Source organism: Ovis canadensis, chromosome 19 (genome assembly GCF_042477335.2).
Source record: "Ovis canadensis isolate MfBH-ARS-UI-01 breed Bighorn chromosome 19, ARS-UI_OviCan_v2, whole genome shotgun sequence".
Taxonomy (NCBI): domain Eukaryota; kingdom Metazoa; phylum Chordata; class Mammalia; order Artiodactyla; family Bovidae; genus Ovis; species Ovis canadensis.
Genome location: NC_091263.1, coordinates 25,052,897 through 25,078,421, shown reverse-complemented (window position 1 = coordinate 25,078,421; position 25,525 = coordinate 25,052,897). Strand labels below are relative to the sequence as shown.

At 45.7% G+C, this 25,525-nt stretch overlaps 1 protein-coding gene across 43 annotated transcripts in view; it reads right to left on the bottom strand.

Moving 5' to 3' along the window:
• Positions 1-904: 904 nt before the first annotated feature.
• The window catches only part of LRRFIP2 (LRR binding FLII interacting protein 2), a 111,005-nt gene continuing 86,384 nt past the window's right edge, over positions 905-25,525 (bottom strand). For 22 of the 43 annotated variants that reach the window (XM_069561244.1, XM_069561277.1, XM_069561242.1 and 19 more), the window contains 9 exons: positions 19,066-19,158; positions 16,556-16,648; positions 11,473-11,574; positions 11,093-11,225; positions 9,394-9,443; positions 4,683-4,803; positions 3,253-3,332; positions 2,569-2,673; positions 905-2,151 (listed from right to left, as the gene is read on the bottom strand). In XM_069561244.1, the coding sequence (XP_069417345.1) occupies positions 2,041-2,151; positions 2,569-2,673; positions 3,253-3,332; positions 4,683-4,803; positions 9,394-9,443; positions 11,093-11,225; positions 11,473-11,574; positions 16,556-16,648; positions 19,066-19,158 (888 nt within the window). In that variant the 3' untranslated portion in view covers positions 905-2,040. The remainder of the gene's footprint in view (positions 2,152-2,568; positions 2,674-3,252; positions 3,333-4,682; positions 4,804-9,393; positions 9,444-11,092; positions 11,226-11,472; positions 11,575-16,555; positions 16,649-19,065; positions 19,159-25,525) is intronic. The other 21 variants (XM_069561286.1, XM_069561249.1, XM_069561255.1 and 18 more) reach the window with 2 other exon arrangements.

Genomic DNA, 25,525 nt, shown 5'->3' with positions numbered 1-25,525 from the left:
GCATGATTAATTTCATTGCAAATGAAATCCATTTTTACCTAGTGTATACCTGATTATGTTGAAGACTCCCAAAAATAGTTTGAAAGCCTCCTGGACATCTGATAAGAAGTCTAAATGGCCTTGAAAATTTTATATAGATCATGCATTGATTTCTTTTTATATTCTGATGAATTTCTAATATCAGGTAATAGACATTATGTTTTTTAATGCTTTTAAAAGGCACCTGAGCCTATAAGAGACTCTGATGGTGTTGTCCGTTCAGCTTCCTGCACGTTCAGTCTATTAGTACCTTTAATAACTAAATAGTGTAAAAAAAACTGAACAGTCCTTACACAGTGCATAACAGGCATGAGTTTTTAAGTTAGCCTACTTTGTTAATGGCTGTCAATAATACCAGCATATGATAAAGGCATTTCTAGGCATTTTTCTTTGAAGGATATTATAAAAATACAAACGTGAATTATCTGCCATTAAAAATAAATGTGCAGTCAGCACTGGGAGGAAGAATATCTGTAGTTTGGAGGTAAAGTCCAGCTCACAAGGCTCAGTGAAGAAATTTCTGCAGAAAAGAACAGAAGAATCTTATCTTATGAGAAGTGGAGCCATTCCATTTGGAAAAGACAGGGACAAGGACAGGCTGCTCTGGGAGGAGCAGAGGTTGAGTGAGCATGGGTGGAGAGGAAGAGGGACTCCAAGGCCTCCAGCTGGACCACACAGTATGTCGGTTCCAAGTATGGGATTCTAGGATGAATCTGCGTCCCAGAACATGCCTCGCCACCGCCCACTCCCATATACCACCTGAAAGAAAACTTACAGGAAATCACCTCCATTCAGGACATTGGTTTTCATATTTTAAAAACAGAGATAATTATTCTAAAGAAGAGAATAATTATTAGAGATCTTATTCATATTTAAGTTAACTTTATTACCTAGTTTCATGTCTAATTTTATCTTATGTGGCCTTAATTCATTAGACTTCCCCCGTATTTTTTGTGTAAACACGTTGAAGATACAAGAATCATTTCCATAAAACCACCTCGATTCTGAGAACAACAGAGAATCACAAATACTGCAACATGGCTACACACTCCACGGCAAAATCCTCTTGAACTGGGTACCTTTAAAGATGAAACCAAAGTTCTTAAAAGAAATTCTGTATTTCAGATAATTTTTCCTTAAGGAGAGCAGAGGGGTTGAGCTCGGAGGGGCGTGACTGCCACGATTTGTTTTAAAGGCTCCTCTTAATAGAACAAATGTGTCAGCAGCCGACTGTAGTCAGCAGAAGGGTGTGTTTAACAGACTCTTGAGGCCGACCTCCGCCTGCCTGGCCTGCCCGCCCTCCTGCTCCATCGGGCTGGTCTGAGGTTTCATTCCACAAATAAGCAGCAGATGAAATACTTTACAAGATACAGCACAGCTGATATGAAGACTAAGGACCCTACTCTTACTTTAAGAGCAACAGGCCCTGGGCGCCCCTGCCCCATGCAATAAAACAAGTTTTATATACACTCCCCATATCCTTTTCTAACATTTTCTTATATAAATATCTTACAAAAAAGGCTTTTTCCTCCAAACATACAAATTTGAGTGAAACATATATTCCCCACCTGTGAACTTGTTTCTTCACTAAATATAAATGCTACCTGATATTAAGGGTAAGTGTCTCTTGGCCCCTGGAGATCACTGTAGTCTGAATTGCACCGTGGAGAAGGCACTTGTGTTTCTGAGGTCTCCAGGAAGTATCTCAGCGGGCGCCGAGCCGCTGTCCTCCAGAGCTGGGCCCAGTCACTGAGGTGGCTGGGGAAAAGTGGTGAGTAAACTTGATTCTAAAATTACGGAAATAAAAAATAACGGCATGGACTAGTTCTCAGTCTAGAATCAAACTACACACAAAGTGTTCATTCATGAAGATTCAAGCCTGTTTCATCCTCTCATAAATTAGAAAACACAAAGGCGGCTATCTGAACGACAAAGCTCAAACAGTCCTGAAAGGGGTCTGCGTCCGGGCTGGGGGGCAGCCCCTCGGGGGCGGGCGGGGCCCTACTGCTGGGCCAGCAGCGCTGTCCTGTTGGCCTTCATCTTCTCCAGCCGCTTGGCCAGGTGGCTGTTAGTCATCTCCATCTCCTCGATCTTGTCCAGTGCTGTTCGGAGCTGTGGACGGGAAGACAGCGGTTACTTCTCATGGTCAGAAATAAAGCCCGCACAGACTTTCCTCTGCACTCTTGGGGAGGTGGAATCACTGCCAGGCGGGGTGGTCTTCCATGGGACCCAACAGTCACTTTTTTTTCAGCCAGCCAGAGGTGTGAATCAGTGGTGTCGAGAGACAGGGCATACAGACATAGACCTCATCTAAAACAAAAATGAAACCTTTTTCTCACCAGCTGAGCAAAACATAAAAGTAAATGGCAGTCCCTGTGCAGGTCGGAAACCAACACAGAGTATAGGATCCCACTGCTGTGTCACTGAAGATTGGAGCCAGGATGAAATTCCTTACACAGCAAAGAATGTGTTTCCAAAGGAGCTTTTCTTTTTAGGAACGTATTTCAAGAAGCATAATAAAGTAAGTACCTCTCTTTGTAGCTTCCTCTTCTCTGCTTTCAGCTCATCCTCGACTTTCTCTGCATTCTCAGCAGCGGTTTTGTATCTCAGCACCTGCCCCTCCAGGCGGCTGATCTGTAAACACGAGAACAGTCCTGAGGGGCTGCCACTAGGAGCCACCGGTTTTTCTGCAGCCAAGATGCAAACACGACGTCATGACAGATTCCAAGTAAGCTAACACTAACGAGCCCCCTCAGGGCGAGTCAGAGGTCCTCTCAGAACCCAACTGCTATTTATAAACCAAGAACTGTCACCCCTTTAGAGGATGAGCTGTGCAGTCATTACAGGGCCAGTTTCCCATGTTCGGTTTTATGACGACTACATTGTTTAAGAGCCACAGTAACATCACCGGAGGAGACGCCCCGAATGGAGAAGTCATTAGGCTTTCTGAAATGTGCAAGAAGGGAATATATTATAAAGTACCATCTTCTTGAATTGGCTCCAAGAAATGGAAGTATAGCTTCAGTCTTCCTTCATAGAGAAGGCTGAAGTTTCCTGTGGCTTCTCCACTTTAATATGGAGCTTTTCTACAGATCCAACTGCAGAGACAGCTCAAAGAAACCTAGGCCCTCGCGGGGCTGGCCGCTGCTGCAGGAAGCAGGGGTGCTGCCGGGGGACTGACATCACTTGGCACCTCACACAGAAAGGACTCACACTTTGCTCCAAGGTGGTTATATCCTGTTCCGCTTTTGAAAGCTTAAACTTGTATTCACTAATTTGTCTGTTGGCGTCTCCTAGAAGAGAAGAGAATAATAAACCTCTTGCAGAGATGCAGGTGTGACGAGAGGCAGTGAGGCCCGCCTGCTGCCCGGGAGAGGGCTGTGCAGTGCAAAGCACACAGGCAACCGCAGCAGCTCCCTGCGCCCCAGTCCTGGCACATCTATGCCCCAGGACGCTCCAGCACTTGCACTACAGCACCTGGAAGAAATTCTGATGCGTGCAGGTAGAGCTCGAAGCAGGGAGCCCTGCTGTGAATACAGCAGGGCCCCTACTCCCACCTCTGATCTGAGTCTGACCCAGCCATTAAGGTCCTCAGTCCTCACCTTCATGACCCTCCACAGGCAACGCTTCTCCTTCCTCTGTTGCATTTTTTTTTGCACTTAGGACATTATCATGTTTCCCTAACATATAGAACAGAGGACAACACAGGTCCACGTGTATGTCTCAGCTTTTTGAATGCACCTCCGTTTCCAGCTAAGTGCTCCGGACATAATGTACGCTTAATATTTACTGAAATAAATGCTTTTCAGTAGTATGTTGTGATAATGCGTTAGGGATAGAGCTGGGAATCATTAGCTGTATATCTGACCTAGAAGCAAACTATTTAAAACAAGAAGTTCAGAAATCCTAGGGGAGAAAAATTCCTTCCAGCAATCCAAATTTAACAAAAACATTAATGGTAGTAAGTTTTAATTAAGCCTTTGTCCAAAAAGGCCTACATGGCCTCACTCAGAATATGTAGATGGAAAGGTCACGGAGGAACCAGTGTTTTAAAATAAGTTACTAGCAACGCCTTATTCAAACTGGAAAAACAAGTGTCTCCCCTGTGTGGATTATACATTCTCCATATACAGATGTCTCCCTACTGTGGAACACTGGGAATACAGTAGGTGTTTACAATATTCAGTAATATGGAGTCAAAACCAGAAAGGCAGGAAAACTGAATTTAGGTAAACTGAATGGGCTCTGTGGCCTGTTTTAAATTCCATCTAATAAAGTTAAGACTATTTCTGGGAAAATTCTGAAACCACTCTGCAGTGGTGTGAGTTAGTTCCGAATATATCCCTCCAATCATCTAAGATAAACTCCCCAGAAAAACTTATCAGTAGGAAGGGTGCTTACAGATGACACAGGAATGTGAAAAACGACAGTGTCACGATGTCACTAGCTGCAAGATGTCCTAGAAATCATGCCACCCAGAAGGGGAGAGCCCCACCCAGGAAGCACGCCAGCTAGAAGCCGGCTCTCGGTCTGTGACCGACTGGGACAGCTTTTCTGGCCCACCTGAGGGCTAAGCTTTGGAACCACAGGCTCCAGCAGCCCGAGCACAGCCCACCCCGGGGAGCGCGCCGGCCCAGCCTCACTCTGCATCTCAATGAGCTGCAGGTCCGAGCCGTTCTGGAGCTCTGCCAGGTCGCCCGCTGTGCCGTCACTCCTGGGGCACTTCTGCCGCTCCTCCTCCAACTGCAGCTTTAGTTTTCTAATCTGAAGAGGAAGTAAAGGCTCATCAGTGAGATCCAGCCTCTAATGAAACAGATGCTTGGCCCTGTGGCCACATCTTAGAGTGAGGCCACAGATGATTCACTCAGAGACCCTCTCCACTGTGCTCAGGTGCTGGAGGTCAGCTGTGACCAAATGTTCAAATGGAGTGAGCTCCAGGACCAGGGGTCCTAGTGAAAATAGCCATAAAAAGAGCCATATTTCATTATTTGTGTTCCTCTGTAGAAAAGCACATCATTGGATATTCCTAAATTTTTGTTTAAAATGGAAAATCCCACGGCAGTTAGATGTTTCTTGTTCTAATTTGAGAGTTAAGTCAAATATTCTTATTTAGAAAGCTGTATACAGAAATAATTGGAAATATATTTTTGAGTTTGGCTACAAAACTTACCTTATTTTACCCAAAATAAAGGCCATTTATAGCAGCTTACTCATTAATAGCCCCAAACATGAAACTGTTGAAATGTCCATCAACAGAAGGATAAAGCAAATAGTGGTCCATGTATATACAATGGAATCACTGCTTGGCGAAAGCAGCAAATATACCGCTCACACATGCAGCAAAACGCTGACTTTCAAGCTAAGCACATGCAGTGCAAAAACTCCAGCAAATACAAACTGAAGAGACAAAAAGGTACGTTGGCAGTTTCTGGAGAAGGGGAGAGGTAGGAGAGGAAGGAAGGTTTGCAAAGGGACACAGGGACTTGGGATTTCTGCATGCTTTTACCATGCTGACTGGAGTGAGGTTTCACAGGTTGCTGTCCCCACAAAGTTCGTTTAAGCCCAGTGCCTCACAGTGTGATCTTATTTTGGAAACAGTCACTGCAGAGGCTCTCAGTTGAGACGAAATGATACTGGAATAAGGTGGGCCTTGAGTCTGGTATGCCTGGGGCCCTTACTCAGAAGAGTGCCACATGGCCAGAGGGGAGCCCTGTGACACACAGAGTGCTGTCAACAAGCCCGGGGGCCCAGCGGCCCGCCGTCCAGAAGAGAGGCCTGGGAGGCCCCCACAGGCCTCTGGAGGAGGCCGCGCTGCCGACACCCCTCCCTGGGCTCCTCGCCTCCACGCTGGGGGAGCCCCCTGCCCTGCGCTGCCCATCCTGCGGTGCTCTGTCACGGCGCCCTTGGAAACTCATCTACGGGTGTGCATCTGCACATTTTAAGTGTGTGCCCAGGTGGCACTAGTGTTAAAGAGCCTGCCTGCCAACACAGTGACATAGATGCAGGTTCAGCCCCAGGGTCAGGAAGGTCCCCTGGAGGAGGGCATCGCAACCCACCCCAGTGTTCTTGCCTGGAGAACCCCCTGGACAGAGGAGCCTGGCGGGCTCCAGTCCGTGGGGGTCACACAGAGTCGGGCACGACTAAGCACACACAGCAGCTTGTTTTATGTCAATTATAACCTATCTTAAGTTTTTTAATTTATAAAATAAACTAAAAGATAAACTTGAGGGACTTTGGATTGGGAAAAAAAGAAGGTCCAGCTGGAGACAGCAGTCCCGTGAATGGAAAATAAGATTAGACGGACAGAGATGAGCTGAGGGCAAGCCCTCTAGCCCACCCTGTTTCCAGGCTGCACGGCTGGGCCTGGAGCCTCAGGCAGAAGATGGGAGGCGCTCTCTTTAGAGTTCTGAGGAGCCTGAAATACAAGTCCAGCACACCCACATCGAAGGTTCCCAACCAAACAGCCAGCCACATCAAACTTTACAGAAACTCGGGTGGGCCCCACCAACAAGCTGCCCACCAGCTTTGTAGTAGTCTGCTTTTAAACAGAAAACTAAGTAAATCTACATAAAAGAACATCTGGAATGAAACCAACTACGCAGACAGAAAAAAGTAAAGGGGAGCAAATCAGCCAGGCTATCAATATTGTCCAAGATAGAGAAAGTGCATCCTTGAAATGACTTCAGAACTACAACTCAGTAAAAATAAGGCTAAGTTGAGAACATCTTTTAGAAAGCAGAACACATGAGATGAAAGGGATGGAAAACCAGCAGAGAGAGAGTATCTGGCTTGAGGTCTATTCCTTCCCCCCAAATCAGAAATCAAAAGTCGAGCTCCCTGAATGCCTGTAACACTTACCCCAGAGACACAGGAAGCAAAGCCCGCTGTCCTTGCCCACACGGGGCCACCTCTAGGGCCAAGCCCAGGCCTCGCCATGCCTCCCGTGCCCTTCCTCCTCGGGTCAAAGGTGAGGCTGTGTGCTCAGAGCATCGACCGTCCTTAGCTCCATCCCCAGGGGGCACTGGACCAAGTCTGCCCACCCCACCATGGGGAAGGGTGAGCTAGGCACTAAGACTGAACCCATCCTTTCCGACAGCTCTGCCCTTTCAGCCACGACATCACTACCCGCCTCGGGGCAGCCAGGACTAACTCATCTTCCCTGCCGTTCCGCCTCGTGTCCATCTCAGAAAGGCCACTCTCCCTTCCCTGTTCGCGTCCCCAAAGGACCCTGGACGAGTCCGACTCTGTCCTCACTTCCTAACCTTCCCCAAAGCCCCACCCTTGCGCTGCCCCCTCTGGTTGCCTTCTGTCAGCAGCAGCCCCTCTGTCCCCTCTGCAAGTGCCCATCACCCCAGCCTGCTCCCCCTGAGGGGCAGCTTCCTGGGCAGCCCCGCGCCCCTGCTGAGCCCGAGGACGGATCAGGGTCCCCTGCTCTCCTTGCCGTCGCGTACTCGTCTCCCTCTGGCTCCCCTGAACTCCTAATGCAGCTCCCAATCACATCTCTGCTTTACAAATGCTCATCACCACCATCACCCCGCACTCTCGTCACCACTGTAGCTCCTAACTCTCATACCCGCAAGGTTATTCCTGCCTGAATTGTTGGCAAATTCAAAATCCATCTGGGCAGAGGATCTCTTAAAATCAATCCCTCCGTTTCTGGAACAAGGATCTTGCCATCTACCCCATCCCACCTGCAGCCACTTGCTCTGTCATGTACTAGATCTCTTCACTAGACACCAGCCAGCCCTACTCAGTGCAGTCCCATGCATCTTCTAACCACTCCTCTTGATCTTTCCAGTTCATTCTCTCTGCACCCAACTCCAAAAATCCTTCCACCCCACGGGCTGCTGCTGCTAAGTCACGTCAGTTGTGTCCAACTCTGTGTGACCCCATAGACGGCAGCCCACCAGGCTCCCGTCCCTGGGATTCTTCAGGCAAGAACACTGGAGTGGGTTGCCATTTCCTTCTCCAATGCATGAAAGTGAAAAGTGAAAGTGAAGTCGCTCAGTCGTGTCCGACTCTTTGCAACCTTTGATGTCTTCTTGGATTTCCTATAAAGCTCCTTACCCAGCTTAATCTCAAGGCCCATCATCACTCTGGCATATGTCTGCCGGAGTCTCCTCACCTGGTGAAATCTAACACTCTGCCCACTCCATGCCTACACCTAAGCTGCTAAATGTGCCTGGAGAAACTAAATGCTTTCACACAAAACACCAAACCGCATCACTGAACTTTCATAATACTAGGGAGAAAGGAGAGTATGGGCCAAGCTTCCAGAGGGGAAAAACAGGTCACAGATAAAAAATCAAAAATCAAAATGTCCTTGAAATTCTCAATAGCCAAACGCAGGAAGGCAGAAGACAATGAAGCAATTTCTTTGAAAAACAAGATAAATGCAAATAATTACAACAAAGAAGTCCATACGCACACCAAACTGTTAATCAAATAAAGGGGTAAGGTGACATTTTCATTCCTGTTAAGAAAAATTTATTGCCCCCAAACTGTTCTCCAGAAGCTTCTGGGGGATGTACCCGAGCAAGAGAATGGAGGTGGAGGGAGGGAGGCCTAAGACACCGCGGAATGGGGTCCAGCCTGGAGCTGTACAGGCAAAGGGAACTTCAGATGATGAGCAGGGTGGTAAGGTCTCTGTCCCCAGGGAGTGAGCCAGCATGTTCCGAAGGGCTGCGCCAGATGCGCCAGGAACCAGAAAATGAGTGTGGACTGAAACTACTGCTGGAGAGTCTGCAGCTCTGAGAAAGCCGGACATCGGAAACCAGGCACGCGACAAGGCAAGCCATGTCCTGACCTAAGGGGGCCACGGAGACGTGAAGGCGGTGAAAGGAGCCCCAGAGCACGCCCTGGGGTCCCGCTGTGTGCAGTGTCTACAGGCTTCTGATGACACGGAGCGACTGGAGTCACTGTCCCTTTGTGGGGAGGGAGTGGGGACAGGAATACAGATGTCAGGCAGGGAGAGGGGATGAAGGAAGTGAAGTCCCCACGCTCCACAGAGGGGTGTCACCAGGACTGCCTTAAGCAGAACGGCCGAGAAGCAACGTAAGCACGTCACACAGAAGCAGTGCGCACCACTGCAGTCAGCTAACGGGGCCAAACACGAGATCGGGGCTGGGGCCTTCTGTCTTAACAGGCTTATAGAGCTGACTCCCTAAGCTGTGTCCTAGAAAGACTAGGAGACAACAGCGGTAAATATGACTTTTTATCCTTCAGCTCTTACTTGAGTAGTGATGTCTGAAATAAGCACGTCTTTCTAGTGCACATTTTAATTTGCTCACACTTTGCCACATGGTTTAGTGAGTTATAGTTAAGATTACCCTCCCATGAGAAGAATGCCTTTACCTGGGATAGCAGCTCTTCCTTTTCCCCAGCGAGTTTTCGTAGCCTTACATCTAAAACAAATGAAAAGTTTGTAATGATGTAGTATATAAACAATTTAAAATAATTCTTCAAATTCACAAATAGCAAACATCTGATAAACAATTTACCACTTTGAGTATCAAAAGACATGAAGGCTTTAATGATGAAAGGAAAAGTACTAGATGATTCAAGACATATTTCCACACAGTCGATGTTTATCAGGCACTGAGTACAACATTTGCTCCCAAGAGCAGTGATTTTCCATGTGAAGACAGACGCAAGTACAAAGATCATTTCCTTGTTGCAAAAATTTGCAAGTTTTACCAGGAGACAATCCCTTTAAAGCCAAGGGTACCCCCACAGGCTTTTAAGTCCTTAGAACGAGAAAACAAACTGGGAGAAAGAACAGGGCTGAGAATGAGCCTGAGGGGGGTGCAGGAGCAAAGAACGCACAAGAACACAACGCCAGGAGCAGGCAAGGCCCACAAAGCCTGTGTGTGTGTGTGTGGGGGGGGGGGGGGAGCGGTGCGGGGCGCGCTCTAAGACGTGGGCTGGCAAGACTCGGCAGAGGCTCCGCAGCAGGACCACCAGGCCGCTCCTGGCCTCGGGATGGATGCTCCCTCCCAACACGCAGGAGAACAGGCCCCTGGGCCGATGGGATGCCGACAGAGGACGGGCTCCCCACAGTCAACCACAGTCACCGCCAAATGCTCTAGCCGCCCCCACGAGGCAGGGGAAACCCTGCAGCTGCCCGTGGCCGCGCTCGCCCACGCTCTGCGCATGCTCCACTGTCAGAGGGCCGATGGTTCTGCTTCCAGAGTTCCCTCCTTGAGAGCGGGCCTGCCGCTGTCATATACACATTCCTCTAGGAAACTGACATATATATGAAAACTAAAAAGGAAGAAAGCTCACTTTTAATATAAAAGTGGCTGATGCTACACTATCCACCTGTGCCATCCTCTAGGCCTGGATTCTGAGTGGACACAGCAGATGGGCATCTTCCTGAGGGTAGTGTCATTAGGTTCTCAAAGCATCGAGTTTAAGTGGCTTAGCCCTTAACACATTACTGGCTGGAAACGAACGCTGATGGCTGGCAATTTGTTATGTAAGTGACTATTGAAACGCCTCTGTCAATAACATTCAAGTAACCAAAGACCTATTAATAGTTCCTAGTCAAAAAGCTGGTAAGAGGCTCAGAAGCCCTGCTCTGGAATAACAGTCCTCTGATAACTTTTGGTCGTCTGTTTGTTGCCTTAAGAAGTGCGATGGCAAAGAGCTACAGAATCCTGGCGTGAGTCACAGGACAGAAAACCAGATGCTCCCGGAAGAAGAAACTTCGAACACGCTCAGGAAGCCACTGACCAGCCCTCTGGCTCCCCAGGACAGGTGTGCTGGATTCTCTCTTCCCAGAAAGTAGTGTTTAAATGGCAAAGCCACATACACACACCCACACGCTTCCGACCAGGGGCCTTACCCCCTAACCCTCACTGCCTGGCAAGGGCCCAGGTGCTGCTTTCCCAAGGTCAAGGATGTCTGAAGACAGCATGCCCAGGTGTCTTCCTCTCAAGGATGTCGAGAAGGCTCAGACCGCCCTGGCTTTTGTTTTCCAAGACAGGATGTGACCAGGTTGATGTTCAGGGGGACAACACGAACCCCAGTCAACACAGCGGCAGCGTCTTACCGAGCGGCCCTTCCCCCGCCGACTCCAAGACCTGGGCGGCTTCCTGAGACACCACGGTGATGGCGCCGACTGCGGGCTCCTGGTGGATGTCGCCGTTGGGAGTGCCGTCAGGGATGATGACTAAGCCGTGTTTCTGCGGGGAAGAAGAGACCCAGTGTCTCAGCGGAGCCCCCAGGGAGGCAGGAGGCGGCAGCACGGTGGCCCTGTGATGACACACGCCTGCTGCGGGGACCCCTGGTCAGCACCAGCCACACGGAGTCCAGCTCCGCGGACGGACTCGCACCTCCCGGCTCCGGGCGGGAGAGCCAACTGCGCTCTGCGTTCAGGAGGCAGAGGGGGCAGGGCGGCAGGAGGAGCAGAGCGGCGAGGAGCCCACGTACCTCTCCCGCCTCCTCCGCCGCCTTCAGCCTGGCCAGCTCCTCCCGGAGCGCGTCCCGCTCGCTCCTGAGGCAGCCTGCGTGCTCTTTCAGTTTCTCAAGGGCCTGGTTTGGACGGGGCAGCAGGAGAAAGGGCACAGAGAGAGAGAGCAAATGAAAGGGAGCAGAGCAGGACCTGATTCAACTTCAAAGAGATAAAGCGTCAGGGACAAGGAGGCCTTAAGAGCTTTGGACACAAGCAGTTAGATGTGGAGGGGACACAGAGTCCTATGCATCTAGCTTCAGAAGAAAGTTTTGTAGAAAGTGGTTAATCATGTGTAAATCTGGCAAAGCATGCTTAGCACATCAGGCAAGAAAAACAAACCCTTTTTAGTCAGTGAAAATAAACAGAGAAGGAAGGTGAAGAAGAAATAACACTAAAATAAAGATTTCCTGACAAACCTCTTAAGTATGCTTTTATTTGGTAGTCCAAAAACCCACATTCCATGTTAAACTGAACTAGTATATTCAAGAATATACTTGATTTTTTAAGAAATAAAAACGGGTTCTGGAATAACCAGTATAATGTATTTTAATTAAATACCGGCTGCAGTAATTGTTCTCTACATCACATGGTAAAATACTCCTCATATACCACTCAGTTAAAAATAGCTACCCCCCCCCCCCCAATTCTCAAGGATATGTTTTTGTTAATTAAATGCAACTAATGGTTATTTGCTTTTCTGACATACGTTCAAAATGTGAAAAACTGATGAAATAAACCCAGCCCACTTATGGCAGGCAGCAGAATATGGGGTGCAAACAGGCCGTCGAGTCCTGGCACCTACTAACTGACCCATGCCTCAGTTTCCTCACCAGAAAAAAGGATGATGCCAGCACCACCCACTGGCCCAGGCTGAAAGGAGTACTCAGCACCAGCACCCAGCAGTGCGGAGTATATTTTCCCTGTTGTTGCCTAAAGCTCACAGCTGTCAGAGCTGAGGACAGCAGAGCAGAAGCAGGAGCATGTCTGTTACTTTGTGTCATAAAATAGTCCAGACTTCAAAAGCCACCCAGGTGTGTGTGCAGACATCTAGCAGCTGGGCTATCTGAAAAAGCCTTTGTCTGCACATTTGTTCCCGCGTTTAATGTTTTCAACCAGAGTTCCCATTCATGCAAGAAGCTGAACTACAACAGGTAACTCTCCTCTTGGTTTACAGAGTCTAGAAGTGGGCCAACTGCTTAGTTACTCATTGCTGAAAAACTGGACAACTTTCTAAATCATTATAATCCTATTTTCCAACCAGTAAGTAAATAAGGGATGATGGCAACTGCCATTTGTGTAGCTCCAGGTGTTAAAATTGATGTTTCTCATATATTTTTATATTTAATTTTTCCCTTACATACCCTGTACTTTTCTTATCCCCATTTCACAGATCAGAAAATTGAGGCTCCGACAGGCTACGTTTTTAACCCAAAGTCACAGTAAGTGGCAAAGCCATAAAATGAATCCACTGTTTTTGTTCAAAGCCCTTGCACACTCTATATGTCCCATCACCCCGTGAAAGTCACAATTATCTTCCCTTACTGTCACCCTGGATGCTACTGGAAAGTAGTTCACAAGACAAGTCCTATTCCTTCTTTGGCCAAACTGCAATGTGAACGTCCAGCTTCCTCTTTCAACAACTGACATTCATACTGTGTGTCGAGAGTCTGCCTCTAAGTTAATACAGTGCATTCCTAACACCACAAGGCGTTTAGTCTAACACTTCAAGCCAGTATTATCACTCTGTTACATTACTAGCAAGTGTAACATTAGGACAGCAAAGCCCAACACCACCAGCCCATCTGTGGCAGCCTGTCCTCTCTGGGCTGGCTGTTTCGGGTTACAGGAGCCCACGTGCACCATCGTGCCATGCATTGCCACACACACCTGCGACGGCGGCCACTCACAACATGCTCGATTAACAACACTGGAGCAAACCCCTCAGGAACAGACCAACTTGAAACTTGAGTTCTAGCAAATGCTAGTACATGCCGTTGGTTCCTTTTCCCAATCTTACAGCAGACTGTATCTTTACTTTTGGACTTTCAAATTTCACCTTCCCATAATTATAGGTGGGAAAATAAGATACATCCTGCAAATCCTCCCATCTTACCACAGAGCTTGAAGGCCACTGAAATACCTTATAACTGGACCAAATGTATTCACACTGGATCTGAAATCCTCTGTATTACCTGACCATATAATCACTACTCTTGCGCTTGTCTTCCGTAAGTGTTCCTACAGTAGATTTTTTTAGGGTAAAAAGTACATGCTTGCGGAGCTTTAAATAATTTTTTACCCCTGACCTAACCTCAAATTCTAGGGTCAAGAAGGCCGAAAGGCTGAACTTTTGGACGACAGGTTATAATTACATACAGGCACAAATATCTTTAGTGAGAATGGGAGTGAGCCTTGTGCGAGGCTGTAGGGACATACAAGCCCTTCACACATACCAATCTGACACATGACCCCTGGGTGCTCAGAACGCCTCTGGTGCTAGACGAGCAACCACGAGGGTCAATGAAAGAATTAAAGCAAACTGAACTGAAACTAAAGAAAACTACATGAGAACAAGGGCCATGCTCCTTCATGGAGCTACTAAATTTAAATCTTGATAGTGAAGCTAGAGATGTAAGATATCAGGTAGTCACAGGTCATATTTAAAACGCATCTTTTAAAAGTCAAGGGAGGACCACCTCACACACATTATGATGGCTACTACAAAAAAAAGAGTGTTGGCAGTGATGGAGAGAACTGGAACCCTTGTACAGTGCTGCTGGAAAGGTAAAATGGTGCAGCTGCTACGGAACACAGTATGGTTGTTCCTCAAAAAATTAAATTACCACATAAGGTAGCAATTCCCCTCCTGGGTATGTACCCAAAAGAAATCACCAGAGAGATTTGCAAACTCACGTTCACAGCAGCGTCACTCACAGCAGCAAAAAGATGGGAGCAGCCAAGTGTCCATCAGCAAACGACTGAGCACACAAAACGTGGCGCAAACGCGCACCGGAATGGCATTCAGCCTTAAGAGGGAGGGCTTCTGAGACAGGCTGCGCCATGCCCGAGCCCTGAGGACATGCGCTTAACTGAAGTAAGCCAGTCACAAAGAGACAAACACTGTATGATTCCACATATAAGGTGCCCAGAGTAGTCAAATGCACAGAAACGGAAGTAGAATGGGGGCTTCCAGGGGACGGAGGAGGACGCCCTGGGGAGGAGCTGTTTAATAAAGTTCAGTTTCAGTTCTGCAAGATGCAAAGAGGTTCTGTGGAGCCTCCAATGTGAATGGACTTAATACCACCTGACTCTTCACTTAGAAATGATTTAAATGGTCAATTTTATGTTATTTTTTGTATGTTACCAGAACAACAACAAAACAATTTTTTAAAACAAAAGAGGGACAAACTTTTGATGCATAAAGCACTTTGGATGAATCTTAAGGGGAATTATTCTCAGTGAAAAAAAATGTAATTCCAAAGGGTTACATACGGTGCTGCTGCTGCTGCTGCTGCTAAGTCACTTCAGTCGTGTCCGACTCTGTGCGACCCCATAGACGGCAGCCCACCAGGCTCCCCTGTCCCTGGGATCCCCCAGGCAAGAACACTGGAGTGGGCTGCCATTTCCTTCTCCAATGCATGCAAGTGAAAAGGGAAAGTGAAGTCGCTCAGTCGTTCCTGACTCTTCGTGACCCCATGGACTGCAGCCCACCAAGCTCCTCCGTCCATGGGACTTTCCAGGCAAGAGTACTGCAGTGGGGTGCCATTGTCTTATAAAATATTCTTAAGATGACAAATTATAGAAATGGAGAAGAGCAGCTGCCAGCACCTGGCATGGTGATGCTGAGGCAGCAGATACGACCATAAGAGAGCGATAGGAGGGACCTCTTACAGTGATGAAAATGCGCTCCACCTAGACTGGATCAAGATCAATGCCCCGACTGTACTATAGCTTTACAAGATGTCGCATTTTGGGAAGACTGGATAAAGGGCATGCAAGATCTCTGCATTATTTCTTACAACTGCATGTGGGTCTACAATGATTTCAAACGTTTTTTAGAAGTTTGGGCTACCCCGGTGCTGCTAGTGGTAACAAACCTGCCTGCCAAGGCAGGAGACGGAGGAGACATGGGTTCAGTCCCTGGGTCGGGAAGATCCCCTGGTGGAAAGCACGGCAGCCCACTCCAGCATTCTCGCCTGGAGAATCCCACAGACAGAGGAGCCTGGCAGGCTACAGTCCACTGGGTCTCAACGAGTCGGACACGACTCAAGGGCTGAGCCCCACCACCACCAGCTAATTTCAAGCAGAACACGACCTCCTTAGGTCCTCAGGCCGAAGGCCTCCTCCTCTCTTTTCCCCCATCTCCCCTGACAAGGTGAGTCTCAGGAACAGAGCTCCTATGCCACGAGGAGGTTGCCAGTCAAAAGGCTACTGGGATGAACTGGCAGGAATGTTTTCAGTCTCCGGAGTACTTGGGATCTACCTGAAGGGCTTAGCAAAAAGGCACCGAGGACTTCTTCCTTATCCGGGCCCCTGCCCTGGGGAGTTATCAGGATATAATTAGAGGTGACGTCACAGTTTGGCAGAGCCAGCAAAATCTTACATTCCTATCCACTTCCGTAATTAAAATGATTCTAATCTCTTCCTATTTTATTCACCAAAGATTTATGGGATGTTAATAACTTCTCCCCTACCACCCCCTATCCTCTGCTGCTTCTCCAGACTGTTACAATGTAAGAGTATCAAATTACCCACAGAGTTTGAATTAAATGCCTGTAGCTGTTTCTGCATAAAAATCTTGGGAAAATAAAGAACAACTTCCTTAGAAAGCTCCTGCTTGTACCTTTAACAAGCGCAGAGTCAGCTGGAGAGAGGAGTTCTTTCCAGGCATAGGATCGGGTTTTCCCAGGGAACTTTCTGCCTTCTGCTAATTTATATTTCACTCTGTATAAATGCTCAAAGATAATCAAAGGACAGAATTTTAGGAATCTCTAGATCACATTTACGTTGGTCTATTCCCTGTCTGTGAGCTTCGGGCCAAAGCCCAGTTCCACCTCATACCCTAATGCTCTTATCTTTCCAAAGCAGCGTCTCCTGGAGTTCGAACACCTCTTTTGTCACGGTGTCTATGTTCTGCTGCATACGCTGCTTCTCCTGCAGAGGAAGAGGGGAAGAGGAAAAATAAAAGAGCAGGAAGGAAAAGAGGATGCGGTGAGAGGGAGGAAAGCAGACGAGAAATAGAGCTGATAAGGAGACTGAACAAAAGGAGAAAGTCTGTGATGAACAGGGAAAGCAGGAGCTGCTTGCGGGAAGGAAGGATGGCACGCAGCGTCTAGGCGCCGTGACTCCCACTGGCCTGGTGCTGGGACAGCCAGCGAGGGGACCGGGGACAGCTGTCCCAGCCACAGCCACGGCAGCCAGCCAGTGGGCTTCTGCACACGCCCAGCTAGCTCCACACGTGTGCTCTTCTGCTCATGACTGCCCTTCCTCAAACATGGCACACTCGCACTTCTAGAGAGGGGAAGCCAAGACCTGCTCATGAGCACGTGACCCCTATCACTGACAACAAGCAGGAGTTTCTGAACTCTATTGTTTTAGGCAGAACTGAAAAAACCATGAGCGGGACACGGCTCAATCATTCTGAATTTCCTTTAGCAGCATCTATGATAGCAGGAACATCGTAAGCTACAAATGAACAATAGCAGTTTTTAGAAACACTTGAATTTCAGCATTCAGCCATTCTTACCTTTTGAGTAGGCAGTGATGCACAGTTTATACCCTCTTATACTTAGCAGGTTTTCTTTTCTGCATTACTGGTAAATTATCATCTCCTACTTTCCCTACTTACACATCTCTCATGTACTTTACCGTGTGGTTCTCAATTCTAAAGACCAAAAAGCGTTATTTTGGATAGTCAAGATTCTTCAGTTATAAGTAAATGTATGTATTAACATCTGGTGGTGGTTTAGTCACTAAATCGAGTCTGACTCTTGCGACTCTACGGACTGTAGCCCTCCAGGCTCCTCTGTCCATGAGATTTCTCAGGAAAGAATACTGGAGGAGGCTGCCATCTCCTTCTCCAATATTAATGTTTGAAGGATGTTAATTCTAAACAAGAAAATACCTAAAACTAAAGTTTGTATACCCAGCACCTTAGGCTTTTAAGTTAGAGACCATACTGACAAGCTGTAAAAGTCAAGCATTAAAATTCCTCTTAAATGCAATCATCACATTCAAAATTAGAACACTTAATCAGTTCTAATGTAAGTTACTGAATTTGAGAAGCAGCGCCCAAAGCAGTTTTATCATTCTTTTGAAACTGTAATGGGGAAAAATATATATTTTAACTAGAAAAAGAAGTAAGTGGCTGGCATACTGACACACAAAAACAAGAAGACAAAAAAGGAGAAGAAGTCACACATTATTTTTAAATGCCAGCAGGACAGAGTTTGGATAATATACTTCTTGCCATATATGGAAAAACTAAGACGACTAACTCCATACGTAACCTGATATTTTCAAAGGGTTATCTGTGTTTGCATTTAGAATTCACAAATTCTACCCGCTTTCAGCAAGCCAAGTTCAGTTATTCTCAAGAATGACAAAAAAAGTAACATATCCACAAATAGAATCACTTCTTTTCCTCGATTAAATCATTTTTAAAGTCATTCGCATGGGGAGAGATTAAGTGAGTCAGATCAGTGGGGGAAGAGAAAAAGGAGAGGGAAAAAGTAGGGGGGAGGGGAGTTCTGAGCCACTAGGGACATGGATGAGCTGAGTGTGACACATGAGAGGCATCTCAGGGTCGCTGGGGCGGGCCTCCCTGACATCGCCACGGCACCGCTGCTCATTAACACCAGACGTGCTGGGAAAGCACGCCGAGGAAGCAAGCGGGAGTCAGTCCCAGCAAACCTAACCCCGTATTTATAAAAAAAATGGCAACCTCGGAGGAAAACCACATTTAAAGAAAAACAGAGATGCATGCCAGGTAGCAGGCCCCAAAGGATGAAAACTGCTGTCAAAGGTTTCCTGAAGGCCCACAGGGCTCCCCTCCTAGGACCCTGCCGTGGTCCTAGAGCTCCTTGCTGGGGGGAACCTGAGCCGCAGCCTCAGCCAAGCTTCGCCTTCTGGCTCCCACCAGGCATCCAGACAACTTCTTTTCATTTAGCCATTTCAGAAGTGCACCTACCTGAGTGAAGATCAAGCTTCTTCTTCCCCAAGAATCATGTCCCCAAATATAGCACTCACTACATTCCCAAGGACCATGGTATCCTGCAGTGTCTCCTTTTGCCCACTTCCTAAGATATCTTTAGGGGAGAACGTGCTTAGGAATAAAAGACAGTAACAAAAGCTCCTGCTATTAAGAAGAAAATACTTAGAGGGCTCCCAGTATTAATTTTTAAGCCTGCTCTCTGTTTCACACCTGTAAAATGTTAGGGTGCAGCCAAATGTGAAGAGACAAGGACAGGGTTGGTGGCATGTTAACCCCCTTCTCTCCCAACACACATGCCCTCATTCCACTCAGTGCATTTTCTCCTCAGAAAAGGCATTTCCACAGCTCCCGCACGCACCTCAATTAGCTCGTCTCTCTGCCGGAGGCCTTCTTTAAGCTCATCCATCTTGTGCTGGAGCACGCTACACATATGTTTCTGCCTTTCCAACTCCTGTTATTAAAGAAATGAGATGGTTAACAGAGACGGTGGCACACGACAGACTGGAACAGCTACAGTGTAATAACAGAGAGGCTGCGTGCGACCCCAGACACACGCCTGCACTGCCATGCACTGTAACTTAGAAAACTTCTACATTCTATGGAAAGGCTCAGGAAATTCTCAATTTTCATCTCATATGATTACATAGCTAGAAAACCCAAACTAATCAATGGCAAAATTACTTTGAATAATGAAATGACTTAGTAAAACAACAGGTTATAAAATTAACATGGAAAATTCAAGAAGTGCCACAGATGCAAAAAGAGAGAAGATACAAGAAACATACTATCAAAAAATAAAATACATACATGTAAATTTACAAGATATACCCAAAATATATATGAGGAAAATAATACAAAACATTCCTGGAAGACAAAGTAGGACTGAACCAATGGGAAGGCATATCATATTCTTAAATAAAACGGTGCATCATAAAAATATAGGTTCCCCCTGAAATAACCTACGCAGCCCAAATAAAAATACCAACAGGTGCTCTCCACAGAGCAACATAAGTTGATTATAAAGTTTATTTGGGAGAAAATAAGAAAAAATAGCTGGAAAAACACAAAAAGAAAAAGAAAGCTAACCTTACTAGATATTGAAACATTATTATACGGCTTTTATATAATTAAAACTGTTGTAATGGCTCATGAATACAGACCAATGGAACAGACTAGAAAAATCCAGAAGCAAGCCCAATTACGTATTAAACAACAACAAAACAAAAAGTGGTTCAAATCAAAGAGAAAAGCTAGGCTTTTAAATCAGCAGTGTTGGCCTAACTGGATATAAACATGGAAGAACAACACTGGAACCAAGCTTCACAGTCTACAGCACGAGAGACGCGCAGAAAGAAGAGGGAGAGACAGACAGACAGAAGAAAGGGAGCTGGAAGCAGCTGCAGAGGGGAGACGAGCGCATCGCTCCACCAGGCAGTGGGTGGAACACTGCCAACAAACGACTCCCAAGTCCACGCACGAGACAGCGAACGGGGCAGAAAAACTGGACTAGGTAAAAATGTAGAACTTTTGGGAAATTCCCCGGAGATCCCGTGGTGAGGGCTTCGTGCTTCCACTAGAGGGCAGTGGTTTGAGCCCTGGTTGGAGAACTAAGATTCCACAAGCAGTTGCAGCGGCGCCAAAAAAACAAAACAAAACAACGTTTGCAAAAGCACTAGAAACAGCAAAGGCAAGCGACACGTGACTGCAAAAGACTGGCTACTAAGCCACATCAGAGACAAAAGGATACCCCCTTTTCAGATAAAGAGCCTTGGAAACTAGAAATAAGGAGGGGAAAACCCACTATTATTAGAATAGGCTAAAAAAAAAAAAAAGGGACAGTTCACAGAAAAACAAGTACATTGCTCTGAGTATGAAAAGATACCCATACTAAGAGAAATGCAAAATAAAACTGTGTTTCTCACCAAAACACCAGTAAAAGTCCCAAACTTAACAATATCCTCAGGGGAAAATAGCATGGAGAAGGACAGGCCCACTCTTACAGTAAGCAGGAATACAAAATTGTACAACCCTGACAAAAGGAGAATGATTCATGTCCAGCAGGGTTACCAGGCCTTCTGATCCAGCAAACTGATTTTTGTGACTCGCACAGATACCAGCAAAAATACAAAAAGACCTATGCAGTACATTGGTTTTGCAGGACTATTTTGAAGAGCAAAAGACTGCAAACAACTCAAATGTCCACTAATAGGAAACTGGTGGTACAAACTGTAGTATAAGTGATAAAAAAGAAAGAGGAAGAGCTCTCATCAGGTGATAGAGTCAAGATACAGAAAAATAGTACAGTATGCTACCATTTTCTAAGAAAGGAGAAACACAAATATATTTTATATTTTGAATGGGGGAAAAAGGTCTTCTTAGGGTTAAAAAGAAAATGGGAACATAAACCACTTAATTAAAAAAATTCCCTTAAGGAAGGAGAAAAGAGGGATGAAGAGAATGAGACAAAAGACTGACTTCTTTCAATTCTTTTTTGTTACTGATTTGACTTCAGATCTGTGTAAATAATTCACAAACTGTATAAAAAAATTTCATTGTGGAAGCAACCTAAGTGTCCATTGACAGATGAAGGACAAACAAAATGTGGTACATAAATACAGTGGGATATTATTCAGGAAGAAAATCTCACCACACGCTATGAACATGAATGAACCCTGAGGACAGTATGCTAAGTAAAATAAGCCAGCAACAAAAAGACAAATATGATCCGACTTATATAGGTACCTGGGGGAGCTGAGAAAGCAATGGCAGCCCACTCCAGTGCTCTTGCCTGGAGGATCCCAGGGACGGGGGAGCCTACTGGGCTGCCGTCTCTGGGGTCGCACAGAGTCGGACATGACTGAAGGACTCAGCAGCAGCAGCAGCAGCAGCAGGGGGAGTCCAACTCACAGGGACAGAAAGTAGGGCTGCTGCCAGGGGCAGGAGGAAGAATGGGGGGGGCAGGAGGAAGAATGGGGGGCAGGAGGAAGAATGGGGGGCAGGAGGAAGAATGGGGGGGCAGGAGGAAGAATGGGGGGGCAGGAGGAAGAATGGGGGGGCAGGAGGAAGAATGGGGGGGCAGGAGGAAGAATGGGGGGCAGGAGGAAGAATGGGGGGCAGGAGGAAGAATGGGGGGCAGGAGGAAGAATGGGGGCAGGAGGAAGAATGGGGGGGCAGGAGGAAGAATGGGGGGGCAGGAGGAAGAATGGGGGGGCAGGAGGAAGAATGGGGGGGCAGGAGGAAGAATGGGGGGGCAGGAGGAAGAATGGGGGGGCAGGAGGAAGAATGGGGGGCAGGAGGAAGAATGGGGGGCAGGAGGAAGAATGGGGGGGCAGGAGGAGGGGCGGGGGGCCGCGCAGGGGGCGTTTAATGGGTACAGAGTTTCAGTTTGACAAGATGAAAAGTTTTCGAGAGCTGTTACACAACAATGTGAATAAACATTAATGAAATGCACACTTTAAAATAGTTAAGATGGTAAATTTTGTTATATGTTTTTTTTACCACAATTAAAAGTAAAAACAATTTCATAATAAAAAATTTGAAAAAGCAATTCCTAAATATTGAAAAGAAAATGTAGTGAACCTAGCTATATGTATCCAGTTAGTGGTATAAGCACAGAGAAAGTATTTCAAGTAACTTTAAAAACAATGGTTGTACTATATACAGCCTAGCAGTAAAATAACAACCAAACACAAAAAACCAAACATGCTTTTAACTATTTTCAGTAATTATACTGCTAGTGGTAATGCTGGTATTGCTATTCTAGGTACTGTGGAATAAAGCGATGAAAATAGAATATAACAAAATCACTCCCATCCCGAGTGACTCTGAGAACTGGGAAGGGTAGTTTCAGAAGGAGATACGCATATGCAAAACAGAGAGGTCAGGTAAAAATCCTAAGTCTGAATATAAATTAGCACTATACACATATTTTGACTTTAAAAACAAAATAATACCCCATATACACATCACCCTCATACAGCACTGAAAAGGTCTAGAGACAGTCACCAACACTGTGGCACGCACCCTGAGCACCCACACTGCTCCAGCGAAAGAGAACCAGGGCTCCTTGGGCTAATAGCTGATTCAGGTCTGCAGCAGAAAATGTACCAGACAAGCCCTGAAAACTTGCTTACACTACACAGCAAAGACGCTATCACAGCCAATCAGACTCAGGTGGAAATTACTTGGGAATCAACCTGAAGATGTTCACTTTAGATAAAAGTGGGACAACTTGAAAATCAGTAAGAATAAAGCTACAGTGGATGGAAACCATCAAACTCCTGCCTTTATGATGGTTTTCTAAAAATAATTAATAATTGGTCACTGTGAGAGGATGCTAAACAATTTCTTATTTTGAAAACTTGTAAACAAAGGAAAAGAGTCATGCTTTTATCTTGCCTTTCCTCTGTAAACTGTTTCACTGAGTAATAAGGGATGAGGGGCAATTTACACTAATAAATAAAGCAGAGTCAAGTGAAAAGACAAGTCGTGGAATGGGAGAAAATATCTGCCAACCACGCATCTGATAAGGAACTTGGATCTAGAATCTACAAACTCTAACAATGCAATAACACAAAGATAATCCAATTTAAAAATGGGCAAAGGATCTGAACAGACATTTCTCCACAGATGTACAAACAGTACACATATCAAAATATACTCAAAATCATTAGTCATCAGGGAAATGCATTCCAAAACCACATCTCCTCGGATGGCTAGGAAGAAACGCAGATAAGAACAAGTGTTGGTGAGGATGTGGAGAAATCAGAATCTGCACACACCGCTGGAGGGAATGGAAAACGGCGCAGCAACTTGGGAAAGGGTCTGGTTACTCCTTAAATGTTTAAACGCAGAGCTGCCAGATGACCCAGCAATTCTACTCCCAGGTATAATATTTAAAAGAAAGATGAATGTTCCCACAAAAAACCTGTACACAAATGTTTATAGCAGCATAATTCATCACAGATAAAGAGTGAAAAAAATGTCCATCAATACATGCATGGATAATCATGGTCTATATCTATACAATGGAATATTATTAGGCTATAAATCTGAATGAAGTACAGATGCATGTACCACACAGATGAACTTGAAAATATTAACCAAAGTGAAAGAGGCCAATTCTAAAAGATTACACAGTATATGACTCCACTGATATAAAAGGTAACTAACTCTACAGGGACAGAAAGTAGAACCAACAGTGGTTACTGAGGGCTGAGGGGCTGAGAGCGAGAGGATTGCTGAAGGGTACGGGGCTGCTTTCTCACGTGATGAAGCACTCCAAAATTGGTTGTGGTTGCATTTGTCTGTGAAGACGCAAAATAACCCATTGAACTGTATACTTAAGATAGATGAAGTATATGGTATGTGAATTATATCTCAATAAAGCTGTTTTAAAACAATGATGGAAAAATAAAAGAAAGCAGTAAAGATAAAAACAGAATGTCATTTTGCCACCCCTAATCAACTAGTGGATAAAGACACCCCGTTCAGTATCACAGAGATGCCCTACACCTGGACCTCCTGAAGGGACAGAACCTATGAAGTAGACTGAACCCGCATGTGATTAAACCTCTAAATCTAACTATTTTCTTCTAACACAGAAGAAAAATGAGCATAGTCAAGAACCGTGTTAATGAAACAGCAAAATCCCCAAGACTGTCAGAAACTGTTAAGACCAGCAGTCCAGTTTCTTCAACCCATAAACTGCAAGAGAGAAAAAGAGGTGAAAGGAAGCCTACAAATAGAGATTTGTAAGAAATGACAACCAACTCCAAGGTGTGGAACTCATCAAGACGCTAAGCATAAAAAAGAAAAATCATCTATCACATTTGAAACAACTGAAATTTTAACAATGACAGGATATACAGCATGAAGGACTTCTCAACTTTTCAGATGTAAAATGGTCTCGCCGTTGTATTTTTAAAAAGAGAGGACAATTTAAATTCATATTAAATTCAGGAATATCCTGGTGGTCCAGTGGTTAGGACTTGGCACTTAATACTGCCCAGGATCTGGGTTCAATCCCTGGTCAGGGAACTAGGATCCCACAAGCCATACAGTGTGGCCAATAAATAAATAAATAAATAAATAAATAAATAAATAAACAAACAAACTCACATTAAAATATGGGACTTGCTTCAAACAAACCGAGTGGGGGAAGTGGACTTGGGAAAACTGGCTATGCACTGATGGCCTGTTTGGGGTCAGTGATGGGTTCAGGAAAGTTCATGATACTCTTCTCTCTTTTTTTTTGCAGGGGGTGGGGGGGTCTGTTTAAAATCTGCAATAAAACATTTTGTTATATCTCAGATAAACTGAAAAAAAAAAAAAAGAAGGAAAGGAAAGGAAAGAAAAAAGAAAAATAATTCCCTACTATAATGCAGACATTCCTAACCAGGCATTCTGTCCCTAAAGTATAGACACAATATGTAAGACGCAGTTACCATAATCCCAGCAGAAAACACAGAAAGACATTTTGAAAGGTGGCATGAATATTGTTGTGTAAAGGAAACAGGAACATCTCCTGTGTGAGGCAGTATCTGTTTAGGAGAAGACAGGCTGGGCTGAAAGTACATCAGAGACAGACATGCCCACAAAGTCTTCTATATCACCGTATTTGAAGCAGATTTCCAGGGCATTAAAAAAAACACACAGACTTTTCAAAATCGAAAAGCACAAGATTCAGAAACAAAAACAAACTGGAAAAAAACAAACCTCTATGTATACTAAGACATCTCTATATCCTAGAAAATTATAGGAGGGAAAATGAAGTTGGTTAAAACAGCTTATCATAGGGATTTTTTTTAATGCTCAAG